The following is a 16,009-nucleotide window of genomic DNA, read 5'->3' on the forward strand; positions in this document are numbered from 1 at the left end:
ACACACACACACACACACACACACACAGAGAGAGAGAGAGAGAGAGATATATATATATATATATATATATATATATATATATGCACATGCATATATATATATATGCACATGATTGTGGAGGTTAGCATCCCTCACTGAATCTGGAGTTTAGTGATTGGCTAAATTGACAGGCCAATGAGCTTTTAGGATCCTGTCTGTCTAGGTTATATATGTGTGCCACAACAGCTCATATTTTGCATGGGTTCTGGGGATGTAAATGCGACAGCACATAAAAGACCAGACTGAGCCATCTTCTAGAGAACTCAAAATGGATCTCCTTCTGGAATAATTTTAATCATGTACTCATCAGAAAAGAAATGAAAAACAGCTTATCATATTAAGATGCAAGGTCTCCAACAACACCAACCAAAACTCAGCATGCAAATATTTGGGATGATCAATAAGGATTGGTACAACTGCTTCTGCAGCGCTGACCTGCTCGTACCCAGTTGATGCTCCCTAAATAAAATGCTAACAACACTCTTGGGACTCTGGACATTGATAAACTAATTTGTTCTTCTACCAGACACCATAAATTTCCTCCACAAATGCTGTGGGAGTCCTTGTGTTTGCAGGGTTTTGTTCTTTGCTTCACCCTCACATTAATATAAAAAAAAGGCTATTAGCCTTCAGTAACACCTACTCCAATGTAATTTGCAACCTTCAGTCAGTATTAGAATTATAAAATGAACATCTGGCAACTATTCGGTGGGTGAAACATTTGTAGCAGCTATGTTCAGGGCTCGGAGTCTCTGTTTTTGCAGGTTTTCATACAGTTGAAATCAATAAATAAACTCTCATAGAAGTGGGCTGTCTAGACCTAGTGGTGGGCTTATGATCCCATTTCTAGTTAGCTCATCTAATGTACTCTTATTTCCTTTTGGTAAAGGTGCTCAACGCTATACCTTATAATCCTGGATGTTAAGTCACATCCAGGCACCAGCCTTGTTCTCTTGCCATTTTGGCATGGAGTCTCCAATATGCAAAAACAGCAGTCATCAATTAAGTAGCTAAATAACATATGCTGTCCCTGTGGATTATCCCAAATACTAGCCAAATTACATGATGGCCAAAATATATGTTGGAATAATCAACATGAATCAAAAGCATGATATTTATTCCAGTTATTTCTGATGACACATCCAACATACCTCATCCTTCGCAAAGACAGTTTCATCGTTGAAAATGCCAGTTATGTTACTACCAGGGATATCTTCTGAGGTGAGGAAACAAACAAACCCTGGCACCTTCTTGGCTTCTGAAGTGTCAATGGACCTGGAGAATGAGCAGAGTGCAGGGCCAGGTCAGCAAGCTAGGGCAGGAGATACATCATCCAGCTTGGATAGCCTGTCTCATTAACGATCTTCCCTCTGCCAACTCGGTTTCCCATCTCTCTATTCTTCACTATTAGATCCTAGCTCATTTCTATCCTTTTCTGAAAATGATGATTGAATACATTCCATAGAGAGGCCATTGTGTCAACTGCTGCTGGGGATATAGGATGGATCAGATGACCCCTTGTCTCCACAGCTCAGATGCCAGCTCCAAGTACAGGGAGCCATATCTAAGAGAGCAGCAATGACCCTGGGGAGCTCCGGTTAGAACTTATCTCACTGGAACCAGCACTTTGGGGCCTTGGCTATGCCATGGACACAGTAGCCCTGAACATCTGCTCTCAGACCATTTTCTCTTAATAGTGCTAGGTCAATATAGCAGAGCATCCTAGACACAATTAGGCAATCTGGACCTAAAAAGGATGATGCTGGAGGTGTCCAAGTCTAACAGACTACATAGCAGAAGTAGCTCAGGGAAAATTCTAGAAAATGCCTTGAAAGGCTCATCTTCCAAGCAGGTTAATAATCATCTCTTAAAAAAGAAAGAGATGGGGGGGGAAGAGGAAGAGGAAGAGGAAGAGGAAGAGGAAGAGGAAGAGGAAGAGGAAGAGGAAGAGGAAGAGGAAGAGNAAGAGGAAGAGGAAGAGGAAGAGAAGAGAAGAGAAGAGAAGAGAAGAGAAGAGAAGAGAAGAGAAGAGAAGAGAAGAGAAGAGAAGAGAAGAGAAAAAGAAAGTAATTCCCTTTGCTTTCCAATATTGCAGTTAAGGAAATGAAAGTTTGAGGAGCCAAGTAGCTTGTCCAGAGTCACCCAGCCAGTTAGCAACATATCTGGGATCAGGTCCAAGAAAGGTGATGAACTCCCCAGACAGTGAAGCCTCTTCCCTTCCAAACTACCCATTTTCACACTGATGGGGTAGAGGTTGCTGGAGCAGAGACAATATGTCATGAATGTCAACATGGGCTCAAGGCAAGGGCCGAGCAAAAGGATTCATTGTTAGCCCTAGCTGGCAATCATATCAACTGAAACTAACTCCCAGACTGCCCTCTTACCCTCTTGCCCTCCCACCAAAAGAACCTCAGGTACTGTACCTAAACTCTTCCTGTTGCTCTCTGATGGGTCTGAGGGGACTTCCTGTCTTTATTCTAGAATGGGGAGTCCTCCTGGAGCCTCATTATCTTGGAATCTCTAGCTCCTACAAGGCATGCTTCTCACTGACTCCCTGGGAAACAATACTCACGTGATTTTAGCATGGGCCCGCGTGCTGGTGACCAGCCTGAGGGACAGCTCATTCTCATAGCGGGGAATGTCATCACAGTACACAGCCTCCCCGGATGCCTGCATGTCTGCTGCCAGGTGAGGCATGGGCCTGCCCACCATGTCCTCCTCAGACTGACCCTTGGGCACCTCCTGAAACAATATGGATACCAGTCTGGCTGAGTTTCTGAGGACACGGTTTCTCTATAGGCCCTAGAGATGTCAGGAACCAGGAAGAGCCAGATAGCTCTTGGGGTAAAGGACACTAAAGAGTACATAAGAAGTCACTGACAGGGTAGTCATAGTGTAAATATATCAATAAACAACAAAAGAACCTAAATATGTGTTAGCTGTGAACTGTGTTTTACTATATTTTTACAGCAGAGTAATATGCAGCAACTCAAACATACTTTTGAAGAGTTTAAAGCAGAAGAAAGAATGCTTATATTGAGCATAAAACATCCTATATGTGTGTGTATTGACTAATTCTATACAAAATAGCACATTATTAATATCATATATTAATATCATTATTAGTATTAATATCGTGTGAGCATAGGAAAATAGAAATAAAACAAAATACATGAACTTTCCTTGGAGGTAAGATTTTGGGTGATTTTTCTTTTCCTGTTTGTACTTTCCTATATTTCCCAAAATGTTTTATTAATTTTATAATCAATTTCTACACTTGATCTTAGCCAAAAGGCAGAGAAGCGATTATAATCAATTTCTATTTTAGTTGTTTTCAGAGTAGTAAAGTGTCTAATGCTTACTGGGCATTTTTATGTGCCATGGACTTCTAAGCAGCTTAATTTAATTTTTCAGCACTAGAGATGTTCCCAAGGTCTTACTCAGCTCTAGCACTGAGCTGCACGCCCAGAAAACACACGTCGATCCTCCCCAGCTCTGTGAAACAAGTTTGTCATTATCCACATGTTGTAGGTGGATCTAATTAACTTGCCCAAGAAGCACAGAGGTGGTTTGCCCAAGGTTCAGAAAGGACAAACTTTGTATTGCAACCAGACAATCGTGCCCTAGAGCTAGCTCATCTGTGGGCTACCAACTCAGGGCTCAGCAAACTGCAGCCAGTGCTTGGTTCTATAAATACTTACTCAGCTTGGCACATTTATTTTGGATGTTTTGGGTTGTTTCGTTTTCGGAGACAGAGTCTCCTGTATACTGGACTGTGTGGCTGAAGATAGTCTCAAACTCTTCCTGGTCCTCCTGCTTCTACCTCTCTGGGGCGGGGATTATACATATGCTCCTCCACAGCTGTTTTATGGGGTGCCAGGGCCTGAACCCAGGGCTTTCTGCACAAGCCCTGGCATAAGCAAGCTTCCTGCATAAGCAAGCACTCTACCAACTGAGCTGTATTCCCAGCCCCTCATTCATTTATGTTTACAGCTGTTTTGTGCTACAGCGATGCACTGTCTGGTCACGAACTCTCAAATGCTGACAGGATATGTGCTGGCCTTTTACCTAGAATATCCCCCCAAAAGCCATGAACTGACGTGTTTGTGTGCATGCACACATTCATGCATGCATCTTCAAGAAGACTTTTGGATTGTCACAATAGGGACCAGGAAGGACAAAATAGATTTTTCTTTCCCCTATGGAACAGACACAGGTTGGCACCCAGTCCTAAGAGAGAAAGGGAAGCCATCAAGGACAGGACAGATGCAGTGGCAGCAGTGTGGCTCTGGTGTCCTTCCCTGGATGTTTACACAAAGGGTCTGGGCCTTTCAAGTCAGTCCTTTGCCAAAGCTCAGCCAGGAGTCATCATGTGCGGCTGTGGCGCCCTGTTATTAGACACGCTGTGTGTACTCACTTGGAAAAGCTGGACGTTAGCTGGAGGGTCCTTCTGAAAGAGCAGGGTGGCGCTGGCAAAGGTGGGGTCCAGTTTACCACACATCTGTGGAAGTGAGATAACAGGGAATTCTGGGACCAGGTCTTGTTGTTTTCCTCCTTCCATCCACGAGTAATAAAAGTGATGAGCCTTCCTCCATCCCTCACTCCCCATCCCTCCATTCCCCATCCCCCATCCCCTCAGTCCCTCATCCCCTCATCCTAGAGTTTTGAATACAGTGTTGGATCTGTCTCAAAATGTAAATGCAAGGTCTTAGGACTCAGTACTCAGTAACTACCCAACTACATTTCCAGCCACCTTGATCCTGTACCTTGCACACTTAGTCCTTTCTCCAACACCCCTAGCTCTCCTTCCTTCCACATTTATGCAAGCCATTCTCTTTGCTGGAATACCACTCACCCCCAGTCTTCCTTAAGTCTTGTTTATTCTCCTTTACTCTGGAAATACTTAATGATATGGAAGACAGTCATGACATAACTTCTAGGAGAGCAAGCTGCATATAAATCCCTTTACTCAGCATGATTCCAGATCTGCCTACAAAGTGATGTATGCAGGCCCAGACAGACATTAGTAGAGGAAGTGGTGGCACCGTCCCTGGGGTGTCCTGACCCCTGCTCTTCTACTCTCAGACGTTGAGAGGTGGGAAGAAACTTTGTCACCCAGGTCAGCCTCCTGAGTCCCCAGAAGCTGTGCTGAAGACACTCTGTGCCTGACCCTGCTCCACACTCACACCCTCAAGGTCCGCTCTGCCCAGCTTCTGAAGCACTGTCAGGTAGAACTTGAAGAAGAAGCTGAGGGTGAGGGTGCGCCGGAATTCCACCATCCCACCAGGAGCATCAGGGGCCAGGTGCAGCTCCTCTGCCAAGCCAGCACACACATCCTGCAGCAACTCCTCATTCCAGGACCTGGAGGAGAGAGAGCAGAACGTGGGCTTGCTTCCTCCCACTGTCTTTATCACTCAGTGTGGAGCATCACACCCAACCCCCTGTCTAAGAGGCCTGGGTTCAGGCTTTGCCTCACATGCCACTAGCTGCAGGCAAGATACTTTATCTTCTGATGCCTTAGTCCTTTTATCTTTAAAAGCACACACAATTTTCTCTATATACTTATAGATAGATAGATAGATAGATAGATAGATAGATAGATAGATAGATAGAAATTTTTCCTTTTTTAATATTTGGGATTATAATAGAATTATAATCTATATTATATATATAATTATAATTGTAATTAAAATTTTTCCTTTCCTTTACTCTCTCCAAACCCTCTCATATAGACCTTCCCACTGTCCTGCAAGTCACTACCTCCATTTTAATTGTTATTGCATGCACATATGTATGCACATTTGTATTCCTAAATATACTGTTTAGTTCATATAGTATTACTTATATATATTATAACCCCCGCCCCAAATTAGCACCTCTAGCTTCTTATAAAATACTAGGCAATGTCTAAGTACTTTATGTGAGTTGTTAGTTTTCATTTAATTAAACATTATCGTAGGGAGAAGTCTGATGCCCATTTTACCACTGAGAAATTTTGGAATAAAGAGACTAAGTGATGTGACTCCTATTATTCATCTGGTTAATTAATCATAAGAGTATGAATATCAGTGATAGTAGCTATAATAATAGCAGAAGTAGTAATAGTGGTAGCAGAAATAGCGGTGATGCCACCCATCAACAACAGCAGTAATGCTTCTAATGTCAGTGAGAGGCCTGGTGGTAACCATAGTAACGGTAACACTAGGCATGGAAGTAGTAACATAGATAGGAATGCCACCAGACATGCTGCTGCTGTAGAGTGGTAGTAATGGTGGCAGTAATACTACTACCTACCAGTAGGGGCAGCAGCAGCAGCAGCAGCAGCTGTGGCAGCAGGGTAGTAGGAGTGACAGCAGTGGCAGAAAGTAGCCGAAGTAACAGTGGCAGTACGCTGCTAGCATCAATAGCATTAACAGTGTTTGGCTTGTAATGGTGCTAGCTGCACTGGCAGTAGTAAGAGCAGTAGCAGCAGTAATGCTAACAAGATAACCCGTAAAATCAGGGTTATCAATGGCCATGTTCACAGTAACAGGTTGAGACTAGAGGGGCCAGCAGCAGTAGCAGCAAAAGTAGTAGGAGATACTACCATGGCAGAGATGCTAGCCAAACTGAATAGCCACAGCTGTGAGACCAGGCAGCGACAGCAGTCATGATCAAGGTATTAGAAGCATTGCTGGAAGAAGCGATAACAGAAAAGTAGCAGAAGCAGCTGCAGCAATAATAACACACGAGAGTCAGAGCAGTGGTGCAGCCAGCTGCCTGCTACAGCCCATGCTTACTTACTTGGACAGCTGCTTTGGAGTGGTCTTGAGGGCTGAGATAGTTCTGTCAGCCATCCCTCCAAAGCAAAGGGACAGTTCCTGCACCTCAGTGGTCCCCGGCTTGAACAGGACTCTCATGCCACTGGTCACCTTGGCAATGTCATCTTCTCTCCTGGAGGCCTGCTTGAAGGCTGAGAAAAACTCACCCTAAGGAAAAAGAAAATGGCCAGCATGAAACACAGAGCTGTGGCCAGATGGACGGGAGAAGAAGAGGGAAGGATGGGACTACCTTAAACATCAGTGAGGAGCTAGTCTCAGGTAGTGAAGACAAGACATATCCTAGACTCCATTTTTAGAAGTTCCTGGTCACAAGCTGGAAAGGGTCAAGACTTCCCCTGCCAGTCAGGCAATTTGGGGATAGGTGATCTTTACAGAGCAAACAGCTGGAAGGAGAAAGATACCTCCCCAAAAGCTCCCAGAGACCCATTTTGATGCCAGTATCAGAATCCATGGCCCCTGAAAGGACTTCCATGAAAGCTTGCATGCTGCCTCTCCAGTTGGGATAGGGAGATGTGGTTATAGACTGTGACACACCCTCGCCTTGTGGATCCCCCAGATGGTGTAATGTGTCCCTCCCGCCAGTACACTGCAGCTTGAGACATCCTGGTTCCTGTAAACCTGTGTCCCTCTGTGAAGCAACTGCTGCTTTGTGTTAGAAGCATGCTTCCCTCCTGGGGCTGAACCAGGTCTGTCTCTACGGAGAGGAAGATAACATGAATCACTTTCCAGGAAAGAGCCATGTGACATCTGCCTTCTGGTTGTGTTGATCCTCGGGGTTGTGGCCAGCCTGGCTCTGCATATTTTTATGACTGCTAAAGGCCCTTTGTTCTGAAGGAGCCACAGGGCCTCCTCTACGCATGGTTCTTGGCGCTGACGTGGTCTGCAGCACCTTGCTTGGAACTTGAACTGTTTGAAAGCAGGCAGTGTTCCAAGGGCTACTCCCAAGGCCATACGAGTGTCACCAGCTGTCAGGGGAATGGTGTCCTTTCTTAATAAAACTGTCTAGCTCACAGCGTAAAGTCTCCTTGCTTTTATCAAATGATAGCTTTTGTTAAAGACCATACCTAAAACATGAAAGCTGAGCCCTCCCCTATCTCCTTTCCCCGCTCAATTACAAAAAGAATTAGTGATTCGTGAAATTCAAAATTCTGAGACTCTTTGCTCAAAATAGTCTATAAACACAATCTGGAAAATCATTAGGAGGCCGCCTCAGGGGCATAATTGCCCAGATTGAATTAGCATTCTCATTAAGGAGGTCAAAATACATAAGAGTGAACACTGGCTATGTGCTCCGGTAACCCGTGGTTATCCTGGCAGCTGCATCGTTGGCCTCCCCCAGGAGGTTTTTGTAATATGTCTGCCATGACTGTATTCTCTGCTGGTGGCTGTGGAGAGGAGAACTACACTGGTCCAAGCCACCCAAGGTGCCACATCTGCCCAAACGAATCAGAAAAGATGCTCATAAAGCCAAAATCCAGCAGGGAAAGGCCAGAGCAAGTCCAAGGTCGGCATATGAGTGTCGTACAGCAGCCTCTTCACTCTGCATGGAGGACCGAGACATGTCACCTTGGGAAGATTATATCACTGGCATGGAACAGGAATAGCAAACAGAGATGTTCTTGGGACTGTACTGAACTGCTGGTTGAGTATCACCATTGGCTTCATACATCTACCATCTCATGAGCTCATCCTTCAGTCTTCCCTGTAGTCTGTATACTCTGCCAACTTTATAGAGAGTACATGGGGGCTCAGAAAGGTGAGACAAGTCACCGTAGACTCCCATGCCTGCCTATTGAGATCCACAGTCCATGCCCTGCAATTTGGTCGGGATCATCAAGAGCAAAGCCAGTGAGGATGGATCCACGTTAAAGTCGAAAGATGTTGATGTGGTTCTGAGACTGTCTTTAGGCTCCTTATCTGGAACCTAACACTGGTACAGTTTGGGCAGAGCCTAGAGCAACTTCTGCTGCCTTACCTTCCTGCTGTAGGGGATCTCAATGGACACCAATATCTCCTCTGGACTGAGCAGAGTCCTTCTGTAGCCAGGGAAGAAGGTATGGTCCATCCGGACCGTTCTCTTGGTACCTGTATACAGACAAGATGATGGCCACATGCAGATGAGAAGATTATAGAAATCAATGTGGAAGTTTCAAAAAAGAATAAAACTACCATATAACATAGCACTATCCCTTCCGGACCAAACCCCAAAGGAACCAACATCCCAAGATGCCAATGTTTAATGTTGCTCTATTCACAACAGCAAGGAAAAGGAGTCAACCTGGATGTGCATCGACAGATGAGTGGTTAACAAAACTGTGACCTACGGAGAAAATGCAATTCTAATTGGCCAAAAAGAAAAATGAAATTATAAAATTTGCCAAAAAAAATGGACAGAGTTGGAAAACATACTATTGAGTGAAGTGGTCCACGCTCAGAAAGATAAATACTACAATTTCTCTATCGTCTGAAGCTCACAGCTTCTAATGTTTTCTATATGTACTTTAAAGGGGTGAGTGTGGGTAGAAGCTAGAAAACTAGGAAGGACCCATAATGGGGACGTAAAGGAGCTTTAAGGGACATGAGTAAGAAGAGTAAGGGACGATAATTATGCGAAATTGAAGTGATATAAAGAGAGGAAAGAAAGAAGAAACCAAAAGTGAGACAATGCTTAAAACTCTCCCAGCCCCACAATCTGGATTGATTTTCCTGTAACTTCTGTGAACACAGACCTTAAAGCATTGGGAATCACTGAATTTGGGGCTCTGTTTCTCTAGAAAAGAACCGATGCAATAAGACTTTCCTCCCCCCAAGTCATTGTATTTGGATCTCCGTCTCAGGCAGCTCACCTCTAGACGCGAGGGTCAGCTTGGCTCTACTGGCCATGAACACGGGGTTGAGGTCAGAAATGGGGCTCGCAGTGATGATGTTCCCGCCGATGGACTAGTGAGGAGAAGCAGAGCGAGCGTGAGTGAGCTGCTCAGACTCCTGCATGCAGGGCAGGAGGTGACAGCTGTGTGGGTAGGTACCTCGAGGATCTGACTCCCCAGCAGCACCCAGGGAGACATGGCCATTCAAGGAAACACACAAACCTGACATCAAAACACTTAGGGATGGGCTCAGCTCTGAAAGGTACGCATGCGCATGCGTCAGTCAACTGAGGGTAGCTCTTGTGAATCGCTTACCCTCCCCCAACCTTTTATTTCTGGAAGGACTGAGGTGAGTTATCACAGGGGATGTAAGGAGTCAGTAAAATGAAATCCAAGATAAAGATCAAGGGAAAAAAAAAAAGGAGGACAACTTCTAGATGAGTAGTTGGCTCTTTTTGGATCTGAACTTCCTGACAATTTGACAAGAATCAGTAACTGTTGTGTTACTGAACTCGGAAGAGGAAAGACAGCTTGAGCTGAGAACAAAACACCTTCTCAGAAGCACGCTTAGGGGAACTGGGAACAAGGTGTCACTCTCTACATTTGTGTTTCTCTGTCTGAAACCAGAAAAGGCCCGTTCTTCTTGGACAGGGTAAGGGCGTTGAAAATGTGCTGTTTTGTTCCGTTTTAACCTTAATAGCAAATTTCCAAAAGTAGAATGGGAGAGAGAGTTTGTCTCCCAATACCGAGAACTCTGTGAATCCCAAATGGAGCAAGGAATATAAATGTTGTTCTCTACAAACTACAAATATTTGTCAGTCTGAAGGCTGACATAATGGTCAACAAATGGACCCTTCCGACTCTTGAGTGGGCTCTGTACTTCTGGTTCTCCTCTAACCTCTGAGGGGGTCCGTCCCCTCCCAGGTCTGGCTTCTTTCTCAGATATCTCTCATTCAGACTCTGAGAACCTGGGCTAACGAGAAAGGAGATAGGAGACTGTCTCTCCAACCTTGAGGGAGAAGTGTGAGTGTCTCTCGGTTGTCTACGGGCCATCTTCATGAGAGTTCCCAGGGACTTATCACGAACCTGGGTTTGCATCCTTCCTCTCTGCCTCCAACCTGAGGACTCACCGCCACGGACTTGACCTGCTTGCCAGCAAACCAGCGCAGCTGCTCCATCACGCCCCTGAACACCTCTGTCCTCTGTTCTGGAAGTGTAGCAATCGCGTCCACCAGGACACTTTCCACCAAGCTAAGGGGGCAAGCAGCTCCGAAGGAGATTCCTGTGGATACACGCCGGAAATAAAGTCACTCCTACCTGGAAAGACTTCACATAGGCTGCGCCTGTAAAACAGAGCCAGGCTGAAGCAAGACTCTTTCATCATTATAAGGTCTAGAGAAGCTACTTACAACTAATGCTCTACATGAGCTGGGACTATGTCTATACCTCTGGAGTTCAGGTTCAACACATATTCCTATAATCCAGTAATTCTCAACTCAGCAAAAATCAAAACCTCAGGAAAAGAAGTTCTGGCTTAAAAGGGGGCGGGGCACACAAACATTATCATCTCCATCTCTCTAGTTCCATTGTCACATGATTCAATGCGTCATCAGGACCAGCCAACACCAAGATTCTCACAACCTCCTGCAAGAGATGATCTTGTATGCTCCATGGAAGAAAGGCTATGAAGGCTATCTCCTTCCCAAATCACCCATGCCCTGTACCAAGTGGGCACCAGGGGAAGTGGATGGCAGCCTTACCCTCAGGCCCATGTGCCACTGAGGTCAGTTCAAGGATCCAGGCTGGGCAGATGATCAGAGGAAATAGCATATTTTTAAATTTCATTTCAATGCCTTTGGGAAATAAGAAACTTGGGTTAGAGACTTTAGTGGTTTCCCCACACCACTCATGGGGTGTGCGGCTTGTTGAGCATCACACTGAGTATGGGGGACGGGGTGGGGGCTCTGGATTAGGAAACAGGACAGGTGAGGAGAAATAAGGCCAGTCATAATCTCTGTCTTTCTCTGTCAAAAGCAAGTAAAAAAAAAAAGTGCACTCAGAGTCACTGCAATGGGATGCACGAGTATTGTGTGGTGGCAATAGTGATGTTAGAAATCACAAGACATTAAGGAATGTCTGAAATTCTTCTAAACAAACACTTTACGTTTTAACTTACTTAATATTCCTAATAGCCCTGTGCTGGGGCTGTAGATTTCTGTTTGTAGATGTGAAACCTGGGTATGGAAATGTCCAACTTAAAACATAAGATCATGTATGTGTATGTGTGCACGTGCACAGTAGAAGCGTGTGCATGCCATGATGTGAGCATAGTATCAGAGGGCGACTTCCAGAAGTTGGTTCTCTCTGTCCACCATAGGTCCTGGAGATAGAACTCGGGTCATCAGGCCCATCTTTTCCCCACTAAACCATCGCACTAGCCACAAGGGTTAGGATATAATAGCAAAAACATCAAATCCTTAAACTCAAGCAAGAGAAGAAAATGAGATATAAAACTTCAGACCTATCTTCTAACCTCCAGTATCACTGTCTGGGTTCCTCAAAGTGAGGAATCCTTACAGGGCTGCATCTTTGTCCAGTTTCTGTCTCCACCCAGCTAATCAAGTTAGAAGCCTCTGCTGATGCTGATGCTGATGCTGACGCTGACGCTGACGCTGACGCTGACGCTGACACTGATGCTGATTCTGGGGTCCCACAGACCCAGATGATGCACTCTCTCAGTCTACCCAATAGTGTTGCAGATAGGGAAAGTTGAAACAGAAATACCAGACTCTCCATCTTGGTATGGCCTAGGGCTTCAAAGAGCAACCCACATGAGGAGTCCATTCCCAAGGCAAGATCCAGACTGGTACAGTGAATTCCATCTTAGTAAGGCTTTTTCCTACACTCACTCCTTCGAATCCTGCCCTGACTGTAGGTAGGTAGGTGTTTACTTTGCATGGTGTGTGTCTCAGGAGGGAAGGGAGCAGATGAAGGCAGTTTTGTATAGTTCATAAGATCTTATTATAACCCCACAGTGCTCTCAGACTCACCGAGAGGAACATATCCAGGCTCAAAGCACCTCCAAAGGTTCTTCTAGCTATGCTACCCTTGGTCCCTAAGGCTCTGGTTATATATACAAAAGACCTGAGGGCCACAGTCATGTTGGCAACAAGCACACCAACCATCATGAATGCTACTGAGCCACAGACTTTAAAGTCACGCCACAGCGGCATGTCTCACACCTTAAACACAGTGTGTCACAATGCTACAGATGAAGGCCTCTGTACCACAGTGTACTTCTGAGGGCAGGGCCAGTACTGTGCTCTATCACTGATCCAAACCAGATTCTCCTCTCTGGGCTGGGGTTCCAACTGGAATCTAAGGAGTTGAGCTCCTTCAGAAACCAGAGCCAGACTCCTAGAAGCTGCTTTAGCTTGCCAGGCATGGTGTGTCAATCACCCCTCAGCACTCATACACTAAACAGGGATCCTTGAGTCACCCTTCCCTGTGCTGTGAATTTCCTGGATCTTACTAGGCTTGGAGTTGCAGAAGAACAACTACCAGAAAAATCTACTTTTAGAAGTAGATAGAGAAAACCAAGGACCAGGGCTATCTGCCACTGCTGTTGTCTCATGGAACACCAGGGCTCAGAGTACATAACCTGAGCCTCCTTGGTCTGCTCAGCTGTTGTGAGACCCAGACCCAGATGGTGGCATGGTCCAGCCAACCTAGTCTCCCTTGAACATCTCTCCATTGCCCTATCAGATCATGTGCAAGCCTGAGTCCCTGGTTTTAAATCCCAAACACCCATGTAAAAGACAAGGGGTGGCTACACATAGCCGTAACCCTAGTATGATATGGTGGTTGCTCAGTTAAGCTCCAGGTTTATTAAGGATCCTGTTTCAGAGATATAAGGTAGTGTGTAATAAAGCAAGACATTTACTATCTTCATTTGGCCACCACACATACACATTAATACACACACACACACACACACACACACACACACACACATCTACAGACCTCTAACAATGATCAGACACTGACCTGGACACTTGGCTAGCACTTAGCATTTTCCCCCTCCCTCTTAGATCAGAAGAGCTGTGAGGTAGATCTTTGTGTCCATAGCTCTTCCCAGAGATGGGGAGGGTCACAGTTGGCACTCTATGGATGCTCACTGGGAAAATCAGCAAGTATAAGGATCACACCTGCTACCCAAGCAGCCCTCTGAGAAGTTACATCACTCCGTACACAGCACTGGAAAACAAGGAACCTCTCTCAGGATGCTCGGGCAGGGATTGAACCAGGCCTCCCTGACTCCAAAGCCGATGTCTCGGGAGTCCATGTGCACTGAGATCATTGTGTTCCTCTTAGTACCCAAATACCCAATAAAGGAATGAGTATAGAGCAGGGGAGAAAGCTCAGGGAGAAAGAAGAGGAACAGAAAGAGCCCAGCAACGCCCAAAGGTCTCCATGGAGTCTTACCTATCTCTGTGTTTCCCACCACCAGCTTGGCATCAGGATGCTGGGCTTTGAGATCAAGCAGTTCCTCCATGGTTGAAACCTGGATCCAGGTCACACGTTCCCCTTCAAAACGCAGGGTCTTCCGGGGAGTGTCTTTCAGCCTCTGGAAAGTGTAGTTATCTTACCGTGTGTCTCCTCCCTACCACCATTCACCCAAGGAATTAAGTCTGCAAGGGGGTCAACCTGTTTACTGACGTGTAAAACTGAACTCAGAAGGAGGAGCTGCACATACCATGGGCAAAAGTGAGGGGAAAACCACATTCAGTAAGGTGCTCTGTTCCCTGTTCACTATACCATAGCACTCTTGAGAGGAGCTTGGTAAGAGATGCTCTCTGATCATCACTGTTAAGGCTGAAGATCAAGAAGGCTATGGAACCTGCCAAAAGCCACCTGCTATGAGGAGCCCAAACCAGAAATCTCAGGTTCCTGACACTATCCCACATTGTCACCAGGAGGCACAGAGGACAGGGAGTGGGAAAGGTTAGAAGTCAGGAAGACAGACATCCAGAGAGCAAAGATCATGTAGAGGAGAGGACTGAATCTAATAGATGTGGATGATACTGGGTGGTAAAAGAAATCCCAGATATCAAACTGATGGTGTCTTCAAGGGTTCACAGTCCAGAGGATGATATACCAGGGACACTGATAATCTATTCTCTGACCTGTTGAACTTTTTGAGGCAGGGTTCGGGAGACTACATCCCCAAGAAGCATGAACTAGAGAAACACTGGAGGAGGCTTGAATCTTTCCTTGCAACAAATACAAGTGAAAATGATAAAGTAGGCACGAGGCTGTGTCTCTAAGATAGAACCTCAAGCCATGCTGATGTCCTTTGAACATGGCTCTGTTTTATGTTTCCTCTAAAGAAGTAAGCTATCTGTGGAGAGGGAAAGAGGTGGGTTGATGGGCTTACACATTGACTTGCCAGGAGGTCCAAACTGATACACAGTGGATACATAGTGTAGTACTATAAAAACCAATCTGTATTCCTGTGGGGCTTAAAGTCCATCAACAACCTGGACATAGAGTCTGTAAATGTATGCATGACACTGCTAAGGAGGAGCAAGGGACCATGGGATAAAAGGGCTTTACCTCTTAGGAATGGCAGGAAAAAAGAAGAACTAAATTTAAATGTAAGACCAAAGTCTAAGATGAAAACGTACAAAGTTCTCAGCAGCTATAAATACAAAAATAGAACTCAGTGGCTCATGGAACAGATATTTGACTAGACTTCTCCTCACTATTACCTACCAGCAACTCTGGGGGAAAGATGGGCTCTTGGGTTGGATCTAAAGGTTTGAAATCCTCCGGGTTGAATAAAGAAGATGAGGGAGCAATCTGTAAGGAAAGGAAGCAATAAGAATCAGATGCCAGGGCTGACTGGCCCAACTCTTCCTTTGGGAGAGCTCTTTCCCAGGCTGTCTGGTCCTGGGAGAAGAAACGAGGCTTCTCTGCCAGAGAAGCCAGAGGTGATGAGCATCTTCATCATCTGAGCATCACCACATCTCACCGATCCTTTCTCCAGCACCACTTCTGGGGACATGGAAAGAGCGTAGTAACCCCCATCACCCGTCCCAGGCCTGAGACTGCCCCACTAGGCTTGCAGAAGCAGAAACCCCCATTACCGTCTGGTCCTTTGTTTGGCTCATGCAGCAGTTTGGGTTGTTTCCACTTCCTCCACAGCACCCACCATCCTGAGAAGGTGACACACATTCACGTAAGGCTATTTCCAGTCTCATAGAACCTAAGAAAAGTCCA

At 45.6% G+C, this 16,009-nt stretch overlaps 1 protein-coding gene and 1 pseudogene across 1 annotated transcript in view; both read right to left on the reverse strand.

Moving 5' to 3' along the window:
* Window positions 1–16,009, reverse strand: part of Xdh (xanthine dehydrogenase) — a 63,844-nt gene that overhangs the window by 23,987 nt on the left and 23,848 nt on the right. Inside the window, exons 7-18 of the mRNA XM_021185682.2 lie at window positions 15,877–15,945; window positions 15,503–15,589; window positions 14,213–14,354; window positions 11,488–11,580; window positions 10,858–11,009; window positions 9,707–9,800; window positions 8,836–8,945; window positions 6,823–7,007; window positions 5,226–5,400; window positions 4,457–4,540; window positions 2,612–2,781; window positions 1,191–1,314 (exon numbers count right to left, since the gene is read on the reverse strand). Of these exons, the coding sequence (XP_021041341.1) occupies window positions 1,191–1,314; window positions 2,612–2,781; window positions 4,457–4,540; window positions 5,226–5,400; window positions 6,823–7,007; window positions 8,836–8,945; window positions 9,707–9,800; window positions 10,858–11,009; window positions 11,488–11,580; window positions 14,213–14,354; window positions 15,503–15,589; window positions 15,877–15,945 (1,485 nt within the window). The remainder of the gene's footprint in view (window positions 1–1,190; window positions 1,315–2,611; window positions 2,782–4,456; window positions 4,541–5,225; window positions 5,401–6,822; window positions 7,008–8,835; window positions 8,946–9,706; window positions 9,801–10,857; window positions 11,010–11,487; window positions 11,581–14,212; window positions 14,355–15,502; window positions 15,590–15,876; window positions 15,946–16,009) is intronic.
* Window positions 3,271–3,346, reverse strand: LOC115029804 (annotated as a pseudogene).

This window comes from Mus caroli, chromosome 17 (assembly GCF_900094665.2).
Source record: "Mus caroli chromosome 17, CAROLI_EIJ_v1.1, whole genome shotgun sequence".
Taxonomy (NCBI): Eukaryota; Metazoa; Chordata; class Mammalia; order Rodentia; family Muridae; genus Mus; species Mus caroli.